We start from the raw sequence: 17,674 nt of genomic DNA, 5'->3' as shown, positions 1-17,674 counted from the left end.
TCCATATCTCGATATTGAAGGAACTGACAAGTTAGGGAGGTATCGAGTTAAAGAACACAAAATCAGTGCAAATGCGATCCAAGGGACCATATAGTTAGCCATGAAATCCAACTTCTACTATGTTTCGCTAACTCGATTTTGAGATACGGAATATTGAATTTATCGAATATATCGAAATATTTCAACTTCCTGCTCCAACAGCTCACGCTGTGCATTAGGGTGCGGCTTATTTTTCAAAAGTTCTCAAAACCAGAAGTTCGTATGCTATGAATTCAAATCACATTAGAAGAGAAACCTCAAAGTTTTCCTCATGATACTCAAAAATTTATGTTCATTTGACCATAACTTCATACATACTTGACCGATTCCAAATCTTTTTACATATTTTTGAAGCAAATTTAGTTGTTTCCAAAATGTTCATACAACACATTTTTCTAAAAAATGGATTTGACTTAGTTTTGTAACAAAAACTACCCAAAAACATGATTTTTAAATGAAAAAAATCAATTTCTTTGGATTATTTAAGTTTTTTTTTGCCAAAAACTACATTTTTCCTATAAAACTTAAGTTTATAAATCATCTTGTTTTAATTACGAGTTGGACGATGCATATATATTTTTTAACATGTTAAGATATATATTTCTTACAAAATGATTTAACAATTGTTGCAAAGTTTCCAAATTAAACCAAATGAAAAAAAAAAAACAGTTTCAGCTTTAAAAATATTGTTTAACTGACGAAAATGCGAAAAAATAACTGGCGTTTTTCGTTAAAAAATCATGCTTTTTGTGTAGTTTTTGTTGAATAGCTTGGTCAAAACATTTTTTAGTGAAATGTGATATATGAAAATTTTAAAATTAAAGGAGCTTCAAAACCATGCAAAAAGGTTTGGAATCGGTTGAGCATTCATGAAGTTATTCACAAAAATATTTATTTTAGTGAAATGAGGAAAAATTTAGAGTAAACTACTTTTAATTGAAACTTGATGTTAGACAAATTTGGTGCTCGACAAATTTTTCATAAATTCAATGTTGACATATGCTAAAAGTTTCAAAATTGGTTAGAAATTGCCGAAATTATGGTGACTCCACTGAAGGCCATTTTTTATAACTTGAAAATTCACCTTCAAGAAGCTTGCGCCACCTCTAAATCTTAATATTTTTGGCTCAAACTTTGACGTTTCTCTTCTAATATGATTTGAATTCATAAGAGTACACGAAATTTTTGTGTACGCTACTGCGCTGCTATGGGAGAAGCCGAAACATTTTGTTTTGAGAACTTTTGAAAAATAATCCTCACCCTACTGTGCATTCTTACGATAACTAAATTGCTAAATGAACCTGAGAATTCACCTCGCTTGGGCTGTGTATCACGAGGTGGTTTACTTGGTAGTGTTGCACTTCTACAACGGCATGAGTGGTACGTGATAAATTCCATTCTTCTCTTTCCATCTCTATACAATTCAGAGACGACATAAAACCCTTCAACACGCTTCCAAGAGTTCTCGCTGTACGCATGTAGCTCCTCCATCTAAATTGCACTGTAGCTAAGCTACGAATACGAAGGATTTAAAAGGATCAGTCTTTATTAACACACTTTTGTCACTACGACAGTCGTGCGAAGCGCGCACTAAATCTGTTTACGCAACTGTTTGCAAATCAAAAGCCGCAGTAAAGCGGATATGGTGTATGTTGCGAAGCAATTTCATTTTCCTTCCACATCGGCACGACCGACATCTGTTGCCTCCGTTCACTTCATTCACATGCGAAGGCATCAACCGACGAACAAATAGGGTAACCAGCAGTTATTTTTTTGTATTTTTTCGCTATTTGGAATACAATTTCCAATGTGATATTATGACGAATAAACAAAACATACAATGTAACTCTCAAAAATACTTTGGCTAATAGCATATTTTAAAGAAGAACACTTTTGACATTAACTTGAATTTTTTTTTTTGAACAATTTTATTAAAATACCTTAAATAATGCCGATTTTTCGTTACTACGCGTATATGTCGAAGGATAAGCAGTCTTTAAAGCAGGAATTAAAGGTACACTTCTCGAATCTATTTTATTTTTATCTCTTTATTAAGCTTCTGCTCAGAACGTTTGAATACGAAAAAGAATAAAAGAATATTTTGCATTGTTGATTTTTTATTATTCTTTCAAAATTTCACCGTTCTTTACTGTTGATTTACTGTTGATCTTTATCCAACGAGAACTTTCAATGTGAGTGCTCAGAACTCCAATTAAGTATCAAGCTTCAAAGCATACGACCGTTGATAAACAATTGGAATGCGGGGACCAGACTTGATACGGTTGGGCGGAGAAAAAATTGGTCACCTCGGATTGTCTGAAGTGGTTGGGTGACAAAACGTCGAATACCAAAACGTCGAATGCCTAAACGTCGAAAGGACAAAACATCGTAGGGACATACCGTCGAAAGGATAAAACTTCAAGAAGTAAAAAATTGAAAGAATCGAAATTTCTTGGAAGAATGATTATTTTCCGAAAGAATAAATAATTCATTATGTGCCAAATTTTATTTATAGCATAGGTATTTATTCGAACCCGTTGTGAAAAAATTAAGTCTGGCAAACAATATTGAAAATTCAACGCTTTCGACGTTTTGTCCTTTTCAACATTTTGGGATTCGACGTTTTGGCATTCGACGTTTTGGCTTTCGACATTTTGTCCCTAAACCGTATGAAGTCAACTCGTTTCACCTCACTCGATACACAGGATTCTCTTGTTAAATTATCTTTGATAATAGTAGTTTACGGAACAAGTTACAGAATGATGATTTTTACAGCATGAGTCGTAAATTTATCCTACGAGGCATGCCGAGTAGGATAATTACGACGAGTGCTGTAAAAATCGAGTTCTGCAACGAGTTACGTACAACAATTTTTGCAATTTCGTAAAAGATTACTTGAGGTTATCAGAAATTATATCGGATTGCATTCATCATCATTTAACAATTTCTGAAAATTAGTTGTGTTATTATTGATTACGCAACTCAAAACAGTTGTGTAATGAGAAAGCGTTGCGTAATGAATCATTACAGCACTGGTTTCAGTTGCGTTATGATCATTCCCGCACTGCATACTTCAGTGCAGGAAAGTAGGCGGTTTCATGACAGATTGGCGTGATGAAAAACAGCCTATTACGATGAGTAATTGCAAAAAAACTATTATCAACCTATAATCGATCGAAGTCACTGACACTGTCATCAAAGCCGCAAATTTACCCAAGAAGTGTAATTTAGCTGCATGGGTTTTTACTATCGAACAAATAAGCCTTATTAAAACGAATTTGACTGATAATTCTTTTACTTTAAGAGATACCCAGTGAACCACGTATCGTATAAGAATGTGTGCCAAAAATCTCATATTCATACGTCAAAAATCAGAATCGCACAATATGCCAAATCAAAATGAATAAATGTTAACACAAATTGTATATAATTCTCCACTACGATTCATTGTCGACAAACTTTGTTGACATCAAACCATGCCCTAAATAGTATAATCTAGAATCGCGTCAAGTTGTATAAACTGACAGATCATATATCAATGCAGACTAGCATCAAATGAAATCGCAATAACTTAGCGAAATTTACCACCCGAGGTTGGTATCTTCTTATTCATGAAGCAGTCTGCGGTGTAGTGGTATGGTACTGGGTTAGGGATCCAAAGGTCTGGTGTTCGAGTCTCGCTGGAAACTTTTTTTTTTTATTTTTATCGGAATTTTGTAGCATCGTATTGCTGACCACGGAAAGTCTGAAAAAGTCGTGGGAAGTGCGTATATGGCCTCCACTTTGGTGTGTATATAGCGTTTTCATGCATTTTATACGAGTGATTTGATTCATATATAATGATGTATAGCAAAAAATATACCAGCCAAAATGTTGACTGGGTAGAGAGGTGTGATATTTAGCAAAAACACGCATTTCAAGATTTTTAACAGCTTTGTAGAAAACACAAAAAATGTTAAAAATCTTGGAAAAGTTATGATAAAAAGTATGATTTTTAGGGGTCATTCACATAACACGGCATATTTCTCAAAAAGTATAAGAGATAGAAAAATTGTGTTTTCGACAAAGTTGTTTCAAATTGCCAATTCTACAACTTTGCCGAAGACACCATATGTGTATCTAAATATTTTGAAAAAATAGTTTTTCTATCTCACTGCTAGGTGGATTGATCACAAAACTTTTTTCGTCAAAAGATGCGCTTTAATATACCAAGAAACTTCTCCGAACAAACTATATCGCTAAAACCAACGGTTTGGGCGCTATTCAAAAAGCGCATGAAATCGAGAAAATAAAACACAGTGGAATGGCATGCATTTGGTATATTTTTTATGCGTTGTATGAGAGTATACTCCATATGATGAAAACGTTAAAAGGGTTAATTATTTTATTTCATTTTCATTAACGCTTTATCAGTATGTTTAGGGCAAAGCTTTATGCTTATATGTTTTAGAGCGTGTCGAAGTATATGTGCATGCTGCCTTTTTTTCAGCACATATTAGTACTTCTAATAGCATCACTCGTTCTAAACCACTGCGAATCCCCTAGACCCTGTAATGTGCTTTAACGCCGATATTCTACACGAAAGAAAATATATAGCATCAACTCGTAGTGGCTGCTCAGCTTCCTAGCCCCGAAACCACTTGGTCTCGGTTTTGATATATATGCCCACATATCACTCGTAGTCTCGTATGTTAGAATAGCTGCTTTGCTTTAGCATTAGACAGACACCTTACTCGATAACTGGTACACTCATCAAACACCCATAATTATTTCAGTGGGAGCAGTACATGCGGTGCAATGGTTTACCGAATGCGTTTGATCCTGCGGATTTGAGAAAGTATTTGCACATCTGGTGTGAGGGCATCCGACTGTACAATGAACGTGAGCAAAACTGGCTCCTGTGCGCCAACGAGCAGAGCATATTGACACAAGACGTTAACGTTCCGAACATGTCACGCGAGAGCCTGAAGCAACAGCAGCCGGAAATAGGAAACGTGTATGCGGCCAAAACGAGGGAGGTCCTCGGGATATTGGAAGAGATAGACGACGCTCTGCACGATACGGATATGACACAGTCGATGATTGATGACTTACATGAGGTACATAATTTAAGCGAGTTGGCAAACATGCCTCCATGTGAGGAGCGGGTTTTGGGCATGAATCATAAATGGGAATTATGTACATACAGTGCGATGAGGACAGCGATTAGCAGCTACTACTGGAATTCCGGATCGGGAGCAACAGTTTGTTGGATTTATGGTTCAGCTGGCGGAATTTGATCGGTTTGCGGAAATTGATTCATTTGTATTTTGGGTTATGTGTACATTAGGAAAGATCTGGGCTACTGATTTAAGCATTGGAATGAGAATGGTTTTAGATTTCATTAATCTGTTGCACTACAAATTCAAGGGCTTAACTATAATTGAAGAGATTTAATTTAATTTTCTGTGAGTATTTCCATATCGTTCTCTAAGACCATTTTTGGAGAATTTGTTGAAAGTTTGTTTTTGAGGTAAATTGTCTATTAAACGCGAATATTTGTTCTGAATTGAGTTCTGATCGAACTCCGTTGAGTTTGTCAACGACTGAACAGGATACTGAAATTCTGCTTTTGCAGACTTAAAGACGATGAACACCGTCTTCTGCCAAAGCACAGACTGAACGGTCATCAATATTCGACAGCGGACAACATGGAAATACACACACATTGTGTCTTCTGATCACATGTTTCCAAAAGAATGTTTCAGAGAAAGCAAATCTGGTATATGCCAATAAAAGACAAACAACATGTAATGATGTTTCCTCTAAATAAACCATAAAAAATTCTTTCAGAAGATGACTATAGATTCCTTTAAAGATTTGTTTTTAGTTTCTCCAACGTATTCTTTCACATTTAAAACTTTAAAACACAAATTAGGAATTTGATACATTTGTTGCAGAGATTTCTCTAGTAGGCCTATACGGGTTAAGAGAGAATACATGGAGAAATTCCCTAAAAATATGTAGAATATGTTCACACAGGTGGCATCTTAAATTTAAACATGGAGAAATCCCAAAAAACTTCCTAGAATAACGGAAACAATTCACAATACAATTCCTTGTGTTTGAAAAAAAGTTTTGTCAGAATTTCGTAGATGAATTCTTTTTGTACAAATTTCATAAATGTTCATCAACTGCCAGGAACATATATTGATATATTGCTGAGGATTGTATAGACAAATTTGAGCTATTCCGAGGAACGATTTCTGGAATCAATTGTTGAAACGTTTATTGAAAAAAAAAAAAATGCTTAAAGTAACCAATGAAAAATTTGTACACCGTGGTCAATATACTCTCATACACTTTTTCTTTTTTTAGTATAATTTTACTGAATGTAGTATAATCCTATGTTTCATTATTTCATTGCACTCTGGTAGTATTACACTGTTCGATGAAGTAGAAAAATGTATTGCTATGATATGTGATGAAATGTCAATTGAAGAGGTTTTTTTTTACTCAAAATGAATTTTTTAACCATATTGGTCTGCTTTATAAAGTAAAAATCAGGGTATTCATAAACAAATTTCAGAAACTATTTTTTTAAACATATTGCGTTTTGAATAGAAAAAAATAATGATAAAATTTGACTAATAGATATGGGATAACTGCAGATTGAAATTTGGCTCTGTCTATGAGCGTGCCACTGCAAACAATTTATGTAAAGTCTGGAGCTTATGAAATAAGTTTATAACTGAAATAATTTCAAAACATTTTATTTTTGTAATGAATTAGTATTATAACGCCTTTCAAAAAATACATTCACCAATGATGTCAGTTCGACAAGCGCGAAATAATGTTACCTCGAATTTCCTTTTCACAACCTTTTCAAGTTTTGAAACAGATTTTGACAGATTAGTCGTAAGATTCATTGCAGACTGTTTATTAAACCTAGAAATGATTTCTGGTAAGATCTTTTTCATAAATATAATTTTTGTTGGACTCCAAGAGTTAGTTGAAAATTATTATGATGCAATTTGACATCAATAGGTAATAACGCTGAAGACCATCTTTTGAAAATAAAAACAATGTTCACCTCTGTAGCAAACAAGCAGATTTTTATTTTTCGTCGGCCAGGGGGAGGGGACAATTACCCTCTCTTGCTCCCCTTTGGCTCCACTTATGACCATTAATTTGCTGAATACAAACAAACCAAATTTTCATCAAAAAAATAACAACAATTTTGTCAACCCAAAATTAGAAGTTTTTCTTAAAACTAAGGCATACTTTGCTTAATTTAAAGGTAACATGTTTATGTTAGGCAATTCATATTTTTTTAATGAAATACTAGGGAGACTTACGGCATCGGCACCATGCGACTATTATCGGCAACCAAATTTCAAACGCCAAATACACAGTGTTTTTCTATCAAAACACACCAATGAAAACATTCAGATGATTCCTTGTTCTGTGAGCTTCCCGCTGACGAGATTTTCGAGACGACACGAACAATTTCGACAGAGATGTCATCAAATCAAATGAACACGCTTCAAAATGCGACTGATTTGGAGCTGCCGAACAGATTCGCCTGCAGCGCTTATGGGAAAGTTGCCGAAGAGAATGAGGCTGCCGACAATAGTCACACTGACAAGAGATGTTCGCAGCGTTGCAAAAACGTTTCCAGAAAGATGTTCACAAGTCTGTCGGCGTGAATCGATAGAGGATTGCGCAGCGCATAAATGTAAACAAACAAACACGTAATTTGTCTGCTGATATCCGAGAAAATTACAAAAGAACCGCGGCATCGGCTTAGACTGCCGAGAATATGTAAGTTCCCCTATATGACTTTTGTCCCGTTAATTCGCACAATTGCCTCAATATGGGCCACAAATGGTATCCAAGCATTTATGCCAAAACTAATAGATCTCTACCCGAGGAGGAAATAATAACTCGCAATACTTATGCATACCATATTTTGGTATCATACCAAAATTAGGTATTGTTCAGTTGTCAATACCTCATTACGGTATTATGATGGTATTTGAAAAAAATGTTTAAAACAATTAAAAATACTTCATTTTGGTATTCGATAGCTATTGAGGACTGCTGGAGGTATTGAACTACCATTGAAAAATTTCACTTTTATATGAAAATCCATCAAGTATTATTTTGGTATTACAACACCTGATCTAGTTATCAACTTGGTATTTGTATAATATGTAGAAGGTATTATTTGAGGTATTTTACCTCTTATGCAGGGCTCATTCATACCTCATTCAGGTTGTAAGTATTGGAAATTATCTGGTATGGAATACCTCAATTTGGTATTCAGTAGTTATTTTCTTCTGCTCGGGATATGGTACTCCCTGCCACTGCGCCTGACCACACATTGTGGATCCTCTAGTTGTGGAAGCAGCGCAGATTCTGTTGGTTCTGGCAACTCCGTGTCACCGGCTAGTTCTGGCAACTCCTCGTCACCGGATTCGGTCGCATCATCGTCGTCTTTTTGGTCCTCGGATTGTAGATTCGCTACCTTGTTCGCTACCCTTTGGATCCTGCAGCATACCCAACGAAAACACCATCCTCGGATTTTGGGTCCCATTTCTTCCGCCGCACTTTTGGTATGTGCGTCATCACTCTGGTACCGAACACGTGCAGATTGGACAGGTCCGTCTTCGTTCCGAAAAACCGCTCTTCTGGTGTCACTTGCAGGCCCTTCGTTGGTGACCGGTTGATTAGGTAGCAGGCTGTCCCAACCGCTTCCGCCCAGAACGATTTATCCAATCCAGCATCAAACAGAAGACACCGGGCACGCTCCACGATGGTCCGGTTCATGCGTTCGGCCCAAGGGGTGGATCACTCCTGATGCATCTAATGATTTCGAGTAAATTTGATGCATTCAAATGCATTTAAATGCACACTTTCAGAAAATTTGCTAATCATGGCTTGCTCAAACGTTTTACAGTTGTTTTTTCGAAGTGTCAAAATTGGCGTTCCACAAAATCGAGAAGAGCTGCTACCCCATACGAAAAATGTACACACTCAGGATTCATAACACTTCCAGATTATCGGCATTTGGGTATTGACTTAGAATACTTGGATAATGAAGTTTCAAATTTCTTCGTGAACAGTTAGGCCTGACAAAATATTTAAGAGGAAGATCGAGCGTCTCCGTTGATAAAGAAAAAATAGTTTTTTTTATCATTGTTACTTATTCTTCTAGATTCTATGTTGAAACTACATGCGAAACTGGACAAGAAGGGTTTCTCCAACAAGAGGAGACGTAAAATAGTCACCGTGAATGCAAATTGTTTGCAGGCTCAACGTGGAAGTGAATCTATCTGGAATAGTGGAAATGCTACGTATCCACCGATGAATCTGTCCAAGAATTTTTGTCATTGCGTAAAAAACAAGAGGCAGTAACAGTGACCATGATCGTAATCTCGTTTTGCCCATTTTAGTGGCATTGAAGACCTAGTATCGTCAATCTGATAATCGACCTAACTCTTATTCCGGTTTGGCCCGGGGAGATTATTATGAATCACTGGTTTAGAATTGAATATATGAAGACATCAATTGTTAGTCGCTCTACAAACAAACAAAAACGTTGCGCTTCTCCATCTTAACCTAGTGGACACATTCTGATAAAAAAAAGTTCAATCCGGTTCATGAACCGAAGAGCTAGATGAAAGGATAAAAAATTCAACTGGAATGCCATTCATACTCCTAACTATCGTTGAAGCAAATAAAACGAGTTCATTAAATAAAAATGGCCATTTTTTTTGTCTTGGGTTTTCGAGTTCTGCAACTCGATTCCACCAATCATATAAAGGCAGCTCAGTGAGGTTAATCGTCTTATTCATGCTTTTTTTTTTTTTTTTTTAATTCTTTATTAGTATCATTCCAAACATTACATTCATTTCTTATATCTAGGTGTTCTGTGTTATTTGACAATACTATCATCCTAATTTGGTAAAACAAATTTAAGATTTAATTAACATTTTGTTAACAACATATTACATTTCATTTGCCGTAGCAGTTCAGTTTTTTTACAGGTGAGTTGATTTCACCTGCTTATAAGAGAAAAAAAAACGTTTTAATATACTTAACCTAACTTAACCTAAACATATAACGCATTAATCGTGGCAATAGAAGATTGTAACGATTTTTGCCTGAAATTATTAATGATTGTATTTGACATTTGTTCCAATGTTTCAACATTGGATATTCTATGTAACTCATTGGTACTATACCAGGGAGGAAGCCTCAGAATCATTTTCAAAATTTTATTTTGAATTCTCTGTAGAGCTTTCTTCCTGGTATTACAACAGCTAGTCCATATTGGTACAGCATACAACATGACTGGCCTGAAAATTTGTTTGAATATCAAAAGCTTGTTCTTAAGACAAAGTTTTGATTTTCTATAAAAAAGGGGATAGAGACATTTTACATATTTATTACATTTGGCTTGAATGCCCTCAATGTGATTTTTGAAAGTTAAATTCTTATCTAGCATGAGCCCTAGATACTTAACTTCATCTGACCAATTTATTGGAACCCCTCTCATCGTGACAACATGTCTACTTGAAGGTTTCAAATAAAGAGCTTTTGGTTTATGTGGGAATATTATTAGTTGAGTTTTGGAAGCATTAGGAGAAATCTTCCATTTTTGCAAGTATGAAAAATCTTATTCATGCTTACAAGTACTATTGTTCTGTGTGCACGCAGGATACGACTTATGCCAGTATTCGAAGATCCGATAGTAATACTGATAGTAATACTTGTTCGATAACCTGAAATAATAAATAACGATTAGCAAATTAAAAGGAAGAACCATGATTTAGAATATTCAATTTGCCGTGAGGAGCGCAACCAAATTTAAAACGTACACAATAAACAACGCGTTGCTATAGAACGATTCGTTGCTAAAGTGGTGTTATTAAAGACAAAGCTAAGTTGATGTGAATGTCGAAAAAATGCATTTGATGCAAATAAATGTACATTTGATGCAAAGACAAATTATAGACCTTCATGTCCCTTGCAAATGCCCAAAATTTTATGGCTCATAAGGTAATCTAGAATGCCGTGAAAAGTGTACTGCGATGTGTCAAACTTGGGTACCTTTTACACTACCGAGGGACCAAATGCAGTGCTAGAAGTGTTACCCAATCTGAGCCCGAGTGCGACGGACCTGTTTGATGTGCACTGAACAAGTGATCCACCCCTTGGTTCGGCCAGACCATTTTGCTCGGTATTATACGGCACGCTGGTTTCATGGTGGATTCCACATTGCCGCAAGTAACGCTTCATATCTTTGTTGATGTACTCCGTCGCGTTGTCACTTCTCAAATGCTTGACTCGCTTACCAGTTTGGGTTTCCACATACGCCAAGAAATCCTTGAAGTACTCTAGCACTTCCGTCTTCTCTTGAATGAAGTAGATGAAGCACTTCCTACTGGCATCATCGATAAAGGCGAGAAAGAATTTGTTTCCGCCTTTGGATGTCGTTTCCATGGGACCGCACAAATCACTGTGGACGACATCCAACACATTTGCTGCTCTGGCCCCTTTGAACTTGAAAGGCTGACGTTGATGTTTCCCTTCCAAGCACGGAATGCACGCCGGTAACTCTCCATCGCCAAATTGCACACCATGGACCATACCACGGAGCCGCTTCAAGCTGTGCGCATTCAAGTGCCCCATACGACGGTGCCATATTCCGATGTCTTCCTTCGGCGCGGTCATACATGAAACATTTCTTCCACTCTGGCGAAGCCGATAAACTCCGCCTTGTTGCTCTCCAACAGCCACCACATGGCCGCTGGGGTCGATGACTTTACACACGTCGATGGTGAATACCACACGATGGCCACGGCTGCAAATCTTGTGCACTGACAGCAAATTCATGGCCAAGTCGGGAATGCACAGTACCTCCGCCTATGTCTGCTTTGATCGTTATGTTGCCCTTGGCAACTACGGGCGTCTCCATGCTGTTTGCTATTACGAGACTATCACTCACCTCTTTTGCTTCTTTCAGGATCGTCTTTTCCCGGCACATGTGTGATGACGTACCAGAATCGAAGATCCACTCATTCGCATTGCAACGACCGTACTGCACCATGAATGCCGTGTGCCTATCGAACTTCTTCGACGTTTGCTGGCTTCCTCTACGTTGCCCCTTTCTGCTCTGACTTGGCTTCTCGCTGGCACTCGGAGGCATAATGACTAGGTTGGTTGCACCGGAAACACCTCAGATGGGATTTATCCGTTTTGGAAGACTTCGATTTCCCTTTTGGCTGGCCATAGAACGCCCGTCCCGAATCGCTTCCTGTAAAGTCGTCGGGCCATTTCACGTCCTGGAGAATTTTCGCTCTGATTCGCTCTGATCGTGTCCGCTCGCATCTGGATTCTTGATGCTTCCAGGCCCATAATCATGGGCTCGTATTGTTTCGGCAAACCCATCAGCAAGATGCTTGACATCCATCGATCGTTCACCTCGAAACCAATCTGCACTAGTTTGTGCCTGGTGGATATCAACTGGTTCACATAGTCTTCCACCGTGGCACAATCAACTAGCTTTATTCCGGTTAACTGCCGAAGTATCCACTGTCTTGGAATTCTGCCTTTAAGCTGTCCCATGGTTCCTTAGCCGTCGTTGCATTCTGGACAAGGCTGTAGTTTGTCAAATCGATGCTCAAGCAAATGATTGCAAGGGCACGCTCCGACAGTTCCTCCGTCGGGTTCTCCATCCTGATGGCCGCCCACGTACCTTCTCTGATCATCACCATCTTGATCATCCCAGATTCTCTGATTTCCTTTGGAATTCTGGAATCACTATAGTAATTCTGGGTTTCTGATAGGCATTCTAGATTTGTTATAACAATTCTGGGATTGTGGAAGTAATTCTGGGATTCTTTTAGGAATATTGTAAATCCGGTATTTGATCTGGCTATTAATCTTTTGAAATTATTCGGGTATCTTTAAGACGGTATTTCTGTAAGAATCTCTGAGATTTCAGTGAGATTCTTGCAAACTCTGGTCCAAATTTTTGGAATTCTTGTAAACTTTAGATCCCTTTGATTTCCAGTTCCGTTGGGATTTCAGAGGAAATCTTCAATTATAGTATAAACCTTTGAATGTCTGAATGTAAAAGTATAAAAGAAAATCCATAATTCAACCACCATTGTGAAAATTTATTTTCTAAGAATTCCAGGGATACTACCAGGAAACCTACCGAAATAACGAGAATACCACAGAAATACTAAGAATTCCATATCCATCATCGGAGTTGAACATGCTGTTTTTTTTTTTAGTTCTCAGAGGAAGCTCAACATTCTACCGCTATTTCATCAAATTCTCAGTACTGGAATCTTGAAAATGTTACAGGATACAAATTTCTAGTTAAAATTCCAAAATACTCAGAAAAATCCTTGTTGTCGAATCATTATAAAATTCACATGCACATAAAGGGAATGGTTATCGCAAATTTACACTTCAAAGCGTGTAAAGCTACATAACCTACATGAATTTGTGTTAATGATCGATAACGCGATGCATAGCGGGAATGTAGTAATATTCATATTTTCACATAATTTGCTGGTGAATAAGCGACAAATTTGGCATATAGGGTAGGTGTACCAGTTATGGCCATAGTGGTTCCCTATTTCGCCATGCGTGATAATTTGAATGTCTCAACATTTTTAAAAGTTTTTTTGTGTTTTAGCAGTAAGATTAACGATATATCTTGATGTTAAAACATTCGAAAAGATTAAAAATGTGAAAGTTATCCGAATTTCGCATATGGCCAAATAGTGAACCACTATGTCCATAACTGGTACACTTTCCCTATGCATGATTTTATTGATTTTAGGTGTCACTCTGAATTGAATTTTATTAACGTACAGCATCACTCTGAACTCTGAATAGAATTTTCTTAACGTGCAGCATCAGTCACTGCTCATGTTGGAAAGTAGTAGGTACCTGAGACGAGACTCGCGAAGACGGTCTTCTTTTTCTGTGATTGCTGAGTTTTTTTCTTATTCCACTTTGTGCATACCAATTATGCGCATGCGCATACCAATTATGCGCATGCTGTTCAAATCCTCACATGAACCTCTCAGCAAAAAATGATTAAGTTTGCATCACATCGAATCATAAATAGCCATTTGAGTGAAATTTCATGCCAGCAAACGTAGCAGACATTAGAAATAATTAATCTTCTGCTTAGATTTATCACCAACTTTGGAAAAAACTGCTCCGCCGACTGAGGTTTTTAATAACAGTTTACTTTGAACACAATACTTTTCACTTTTTCAGCCATAAAAACGGTGGGCTGCATTTGACGTTTCGTGAGAGGGGAATCTGGGCTGCATATGACGTTGATATTTTTCCTCTTCGCGAGTCTCTCTCAGGTAGGTACTACATGTTCGAAAGGTTTTTTTTTTATTCATACCAAAAGTGTAGCAAACTTTGTGAATTTTGTTTTTGAGTAGATGCTTTAAAGTTCAACGCTTTTTATTCATACCGCCCATGCGGGGTAACATTGATTGGAATGGCTCATCTCGTAAAAAGTTCGGATCAATTGATGGCATATTTTCCATATGATTCATTTTTCTTGAATGCATAAGTCAATGCGAATTAATGTCAATCATGCGTAAATTTTTCAACTTTTCGAAACAATGATTTCTTTGGCTCTATCGTTATAGATGACAAAACCAAGATTAATGTCTTACACGAGATCTGCAAATGATATATGAAAAATGATATACTACAAATGGCATCGCCGTAAACGATTCCGATGTAAAAACTAAACTAAGTGTAAATAAATACAAACCGAATTTAGTACTATACTATTTGATTGCGCTAGAGTTTATATCCTTTGACAGATACGCGTGTTTCGACCTCACTGTAAGGCCGTCTTCAGTGTCGTATACTAGATTCGATTTATTATCATAAGTACGTTCAAGAGTATACCCCATTAGGCATAAAGAAGTTAGGCATAGGTACGTTAGGCATAATGGATGTTAGACATAACATACGTTAGGCATAATGGACGTTTGGCATAAAATAACGTGTATGTTATTCAAACCTCTGCTCATATCGAACATTGTTCGAGTCAATTTACAAATTCCATTACGTTGATGGGGATGGATGGGTATCCTTAACATGAAACAGCTCATAAAATGTAGTGAAAAATTCATACAAGAAGTGTTACGAGGGGGTGGGTTGATTGGTTGATTATAAAACACTATTTTCAATATTTTCATTTTGTTTATTCTCAAGTCCAGCTCTATCCATTATTGTAAGTATTCATGTACATTTGCGATGTACAAGTATTACTTATTTCTAGAGTTGTTTAATTTGGTGAATATATGACATTTTTGTTATATAGCTCTTACATAATTACGTTGATTCTGAAGAAGGGAAATCTTCCATATAATTATTAATACTTATAATGCAATTAATTGACTTGAAGACAACAATCTAGAGTCAAGTCAAAAACTCATGTTATGATAGGTGACATTATTTTCAACAATAATATTGTGGTAGTGTGACGGCAAGAAAGGCGTTAAATTCCCACTCCGAGTAGGCTCTTCAATTAAATGTAGTGAAAACAGTTCCTTTGCCTCTTCTGTCAACAATTTTCGATGATTTTCAAACATTTTTGATCAGCCACATAAGTAAGCATTGGCAAAAGCAGCTTAATAATATTTGAAATTCGTCGAGTTTGAAAAGTAAAATTTGATTTCAAAATCAATTTAACAGTCAAGCTTAAAGAAGAAAATTGCTGATTAAAACACTAGCAGCACAAATTCCGATATTTTTTCGTCGGTATAGTAATAAAGAACAGCCTTCAATTTAAAGAAGGGATAATCTCTGATGAAAAATATGCCAATAATATGTGTACAACCAAACTCAAAAGATCAGTAGCAGTTACAGCGCCGTTCTTATTCTTGGCATTACGCCCCAACCCTAGTTCTTAGCTAAGTGTTCTAGGAGCACTTCCATAGTTATTGAACAAAAGTTTGCTTTGTAAAAGTGGCCATTTTGCATTCTTATTTATGCACGATACATGAGCACGATTATACTTCAGGGCCAAGGATCCTGGATCGACTTGAAACCGAACTAAAATACCTTCATCATGGGAGCATGGTTTTACTCTATGGTCACAGAAGTTACCACAAAGCTAATAAACGCAATTTACATCAATTTCATGCTAATCATTTAATAAAGTTGTGTCCTAGAAATTGACCTCAAAGGATTCACAACTAAGGGACGACTGCAAGGCAATCGCATTTGAAAGGTCACACTTTTGATGTTTGAAGCTCTCCATAATTATCAAAAAGTCGCTCACTTTTCACACAAACTATTTCAATTTTCATTTTGTAAGTTATGCCTATCGTATTTATGCCTATCGTACTTATGCCTAACGTTCGTATGCCTAACGTATTTATGCCTAACGCCGTGCACCCGTACGTTCAAATAAGCAAAATTCACGAATTACCATAAAAAATGAAATTATCCTTAGGAAATTGCATACCAATAGGCGTATTCTGCGGTTCAAGAAACTTTTAATTTAAAAATAATAATAAGTAAATGACTTGTAAGAATTCGGCCTCCATATTCGATTTCACGGGTCTTAGGTAACGATCTTTTTGCAATTTCTCATCGTAATAGGCTGTTTTACATCACGCCAATCTGTCATGAAACGGCATACTTTCCTGCACTGAAGTATGCAGTGCGGCAATAGTCAGTACGCAACTGAAAGCAGTGCTGTAATGATTCATTACGCAACTGTTTTGAGTTGGATAATAAATCTTTACACAACAATATTTCATAAATTGTAAAATAATAATTAAGGCATTCTGATATAATTTCTGATACCCTCAAGTGGTCTTCTACGAAATTGCAAAAAATGTTGTACGTAACTCGTTGCAGAACTCGATTTATACAGCACTCGTCGACATTTCACGACTCGTGCTGTAATAATCATCATTCTGCAACTTGTTCCGTAAACTACTATTTCAATATCCCGAACGTTGTTTACATGGATGATCAATGTTACGCCATATCAGCTAAATACCTACATATTTTTTTAAGATGCTCAAATCTTTCAGAAAACACAGCCACGAGCGATGCCACTATTTGTTTCAGAAATAAAGCCTGTCCACGTTAAATTTCGGACACCCAAATAATGGCAGCAAAAAAAAGTTACTCATAATTCAACAAAAACAATTGTTTATATCAGAATAAAAGAGTTATATCTACAAAATAAACAGTTGACAAGGATGTTAATCCTTCTTTCTGTAAAATTCTCGAACTTTCTGTGGTACACCCGCCATCAGTGTCCGAAATTTATCGTGGACAGGCTTTATAAGACATGACACATTTCCATTTCAAAAAGAAATATTTGAGGAATACTCAGAAAAAGTTCAATGCTACCCCAGATTACGGTATCCTTATCCGGCATTGAGGGTGACAATGGAAGAAATCACAATCAGTTGATACTAATTGTTACCACTCAATTGAAATCCTCCAACAAATTGATCAATTGTCAGCTCATTGCGTTTACAACTTAATGGTTGATGTAAACCATGAAATTGTTCATAGTCTGAAACTCAACAATCACAATCAATGCCCCGAAACCGGAAATGCCAGC

At 36.7% G+C, this 17,674-nt stretch overlaps 1 protein-coding gene across 1 annotated transcript in view; it reads left to right on the top strand.

Annotated features, from left to right (window-relative positions):
- The window catches only part of LOC5568566 (protein CASC1), an 88,556-nt gene that overhangs the window by 9,487 nt on the left and 61,395 nt on the right, over nucleotides 1-17,674 (top strand). Inside the window, exon 3 of the mRNA XM_021850110.1 lies at nucleotides 4,815-5,138. Coding sequence (XP_021705802.1) covers nucleotides 4,815-5,138 — 324 coding nt within the window. The remainder of the gene's footprint in view (nucleotides 1-4,814; nucleotides 5,139-17,674) is intronic.

The sequence above is a fragment of the Aedes aegypti genome, chromosome 3 (assembly GCF_002204515.2).
Source record: "Aedes aegypti strain LVP_AGWG chromosome 3, AaegL5.0 Primary Assembly, whole genome shotgun sequence".
Taxonomy (NCBI): domain Eukaryota; kingdom Metazoa; phylum Arthropoda; class Insecta; order Diptera; family Culicidae; genus Aedes; species Aedes aegypti.
The sequence above is the reverse complement of the archived record's forward strand: the minus strand, read 5'-3'. Positions and strand labels throughout refer to the sequence as shown.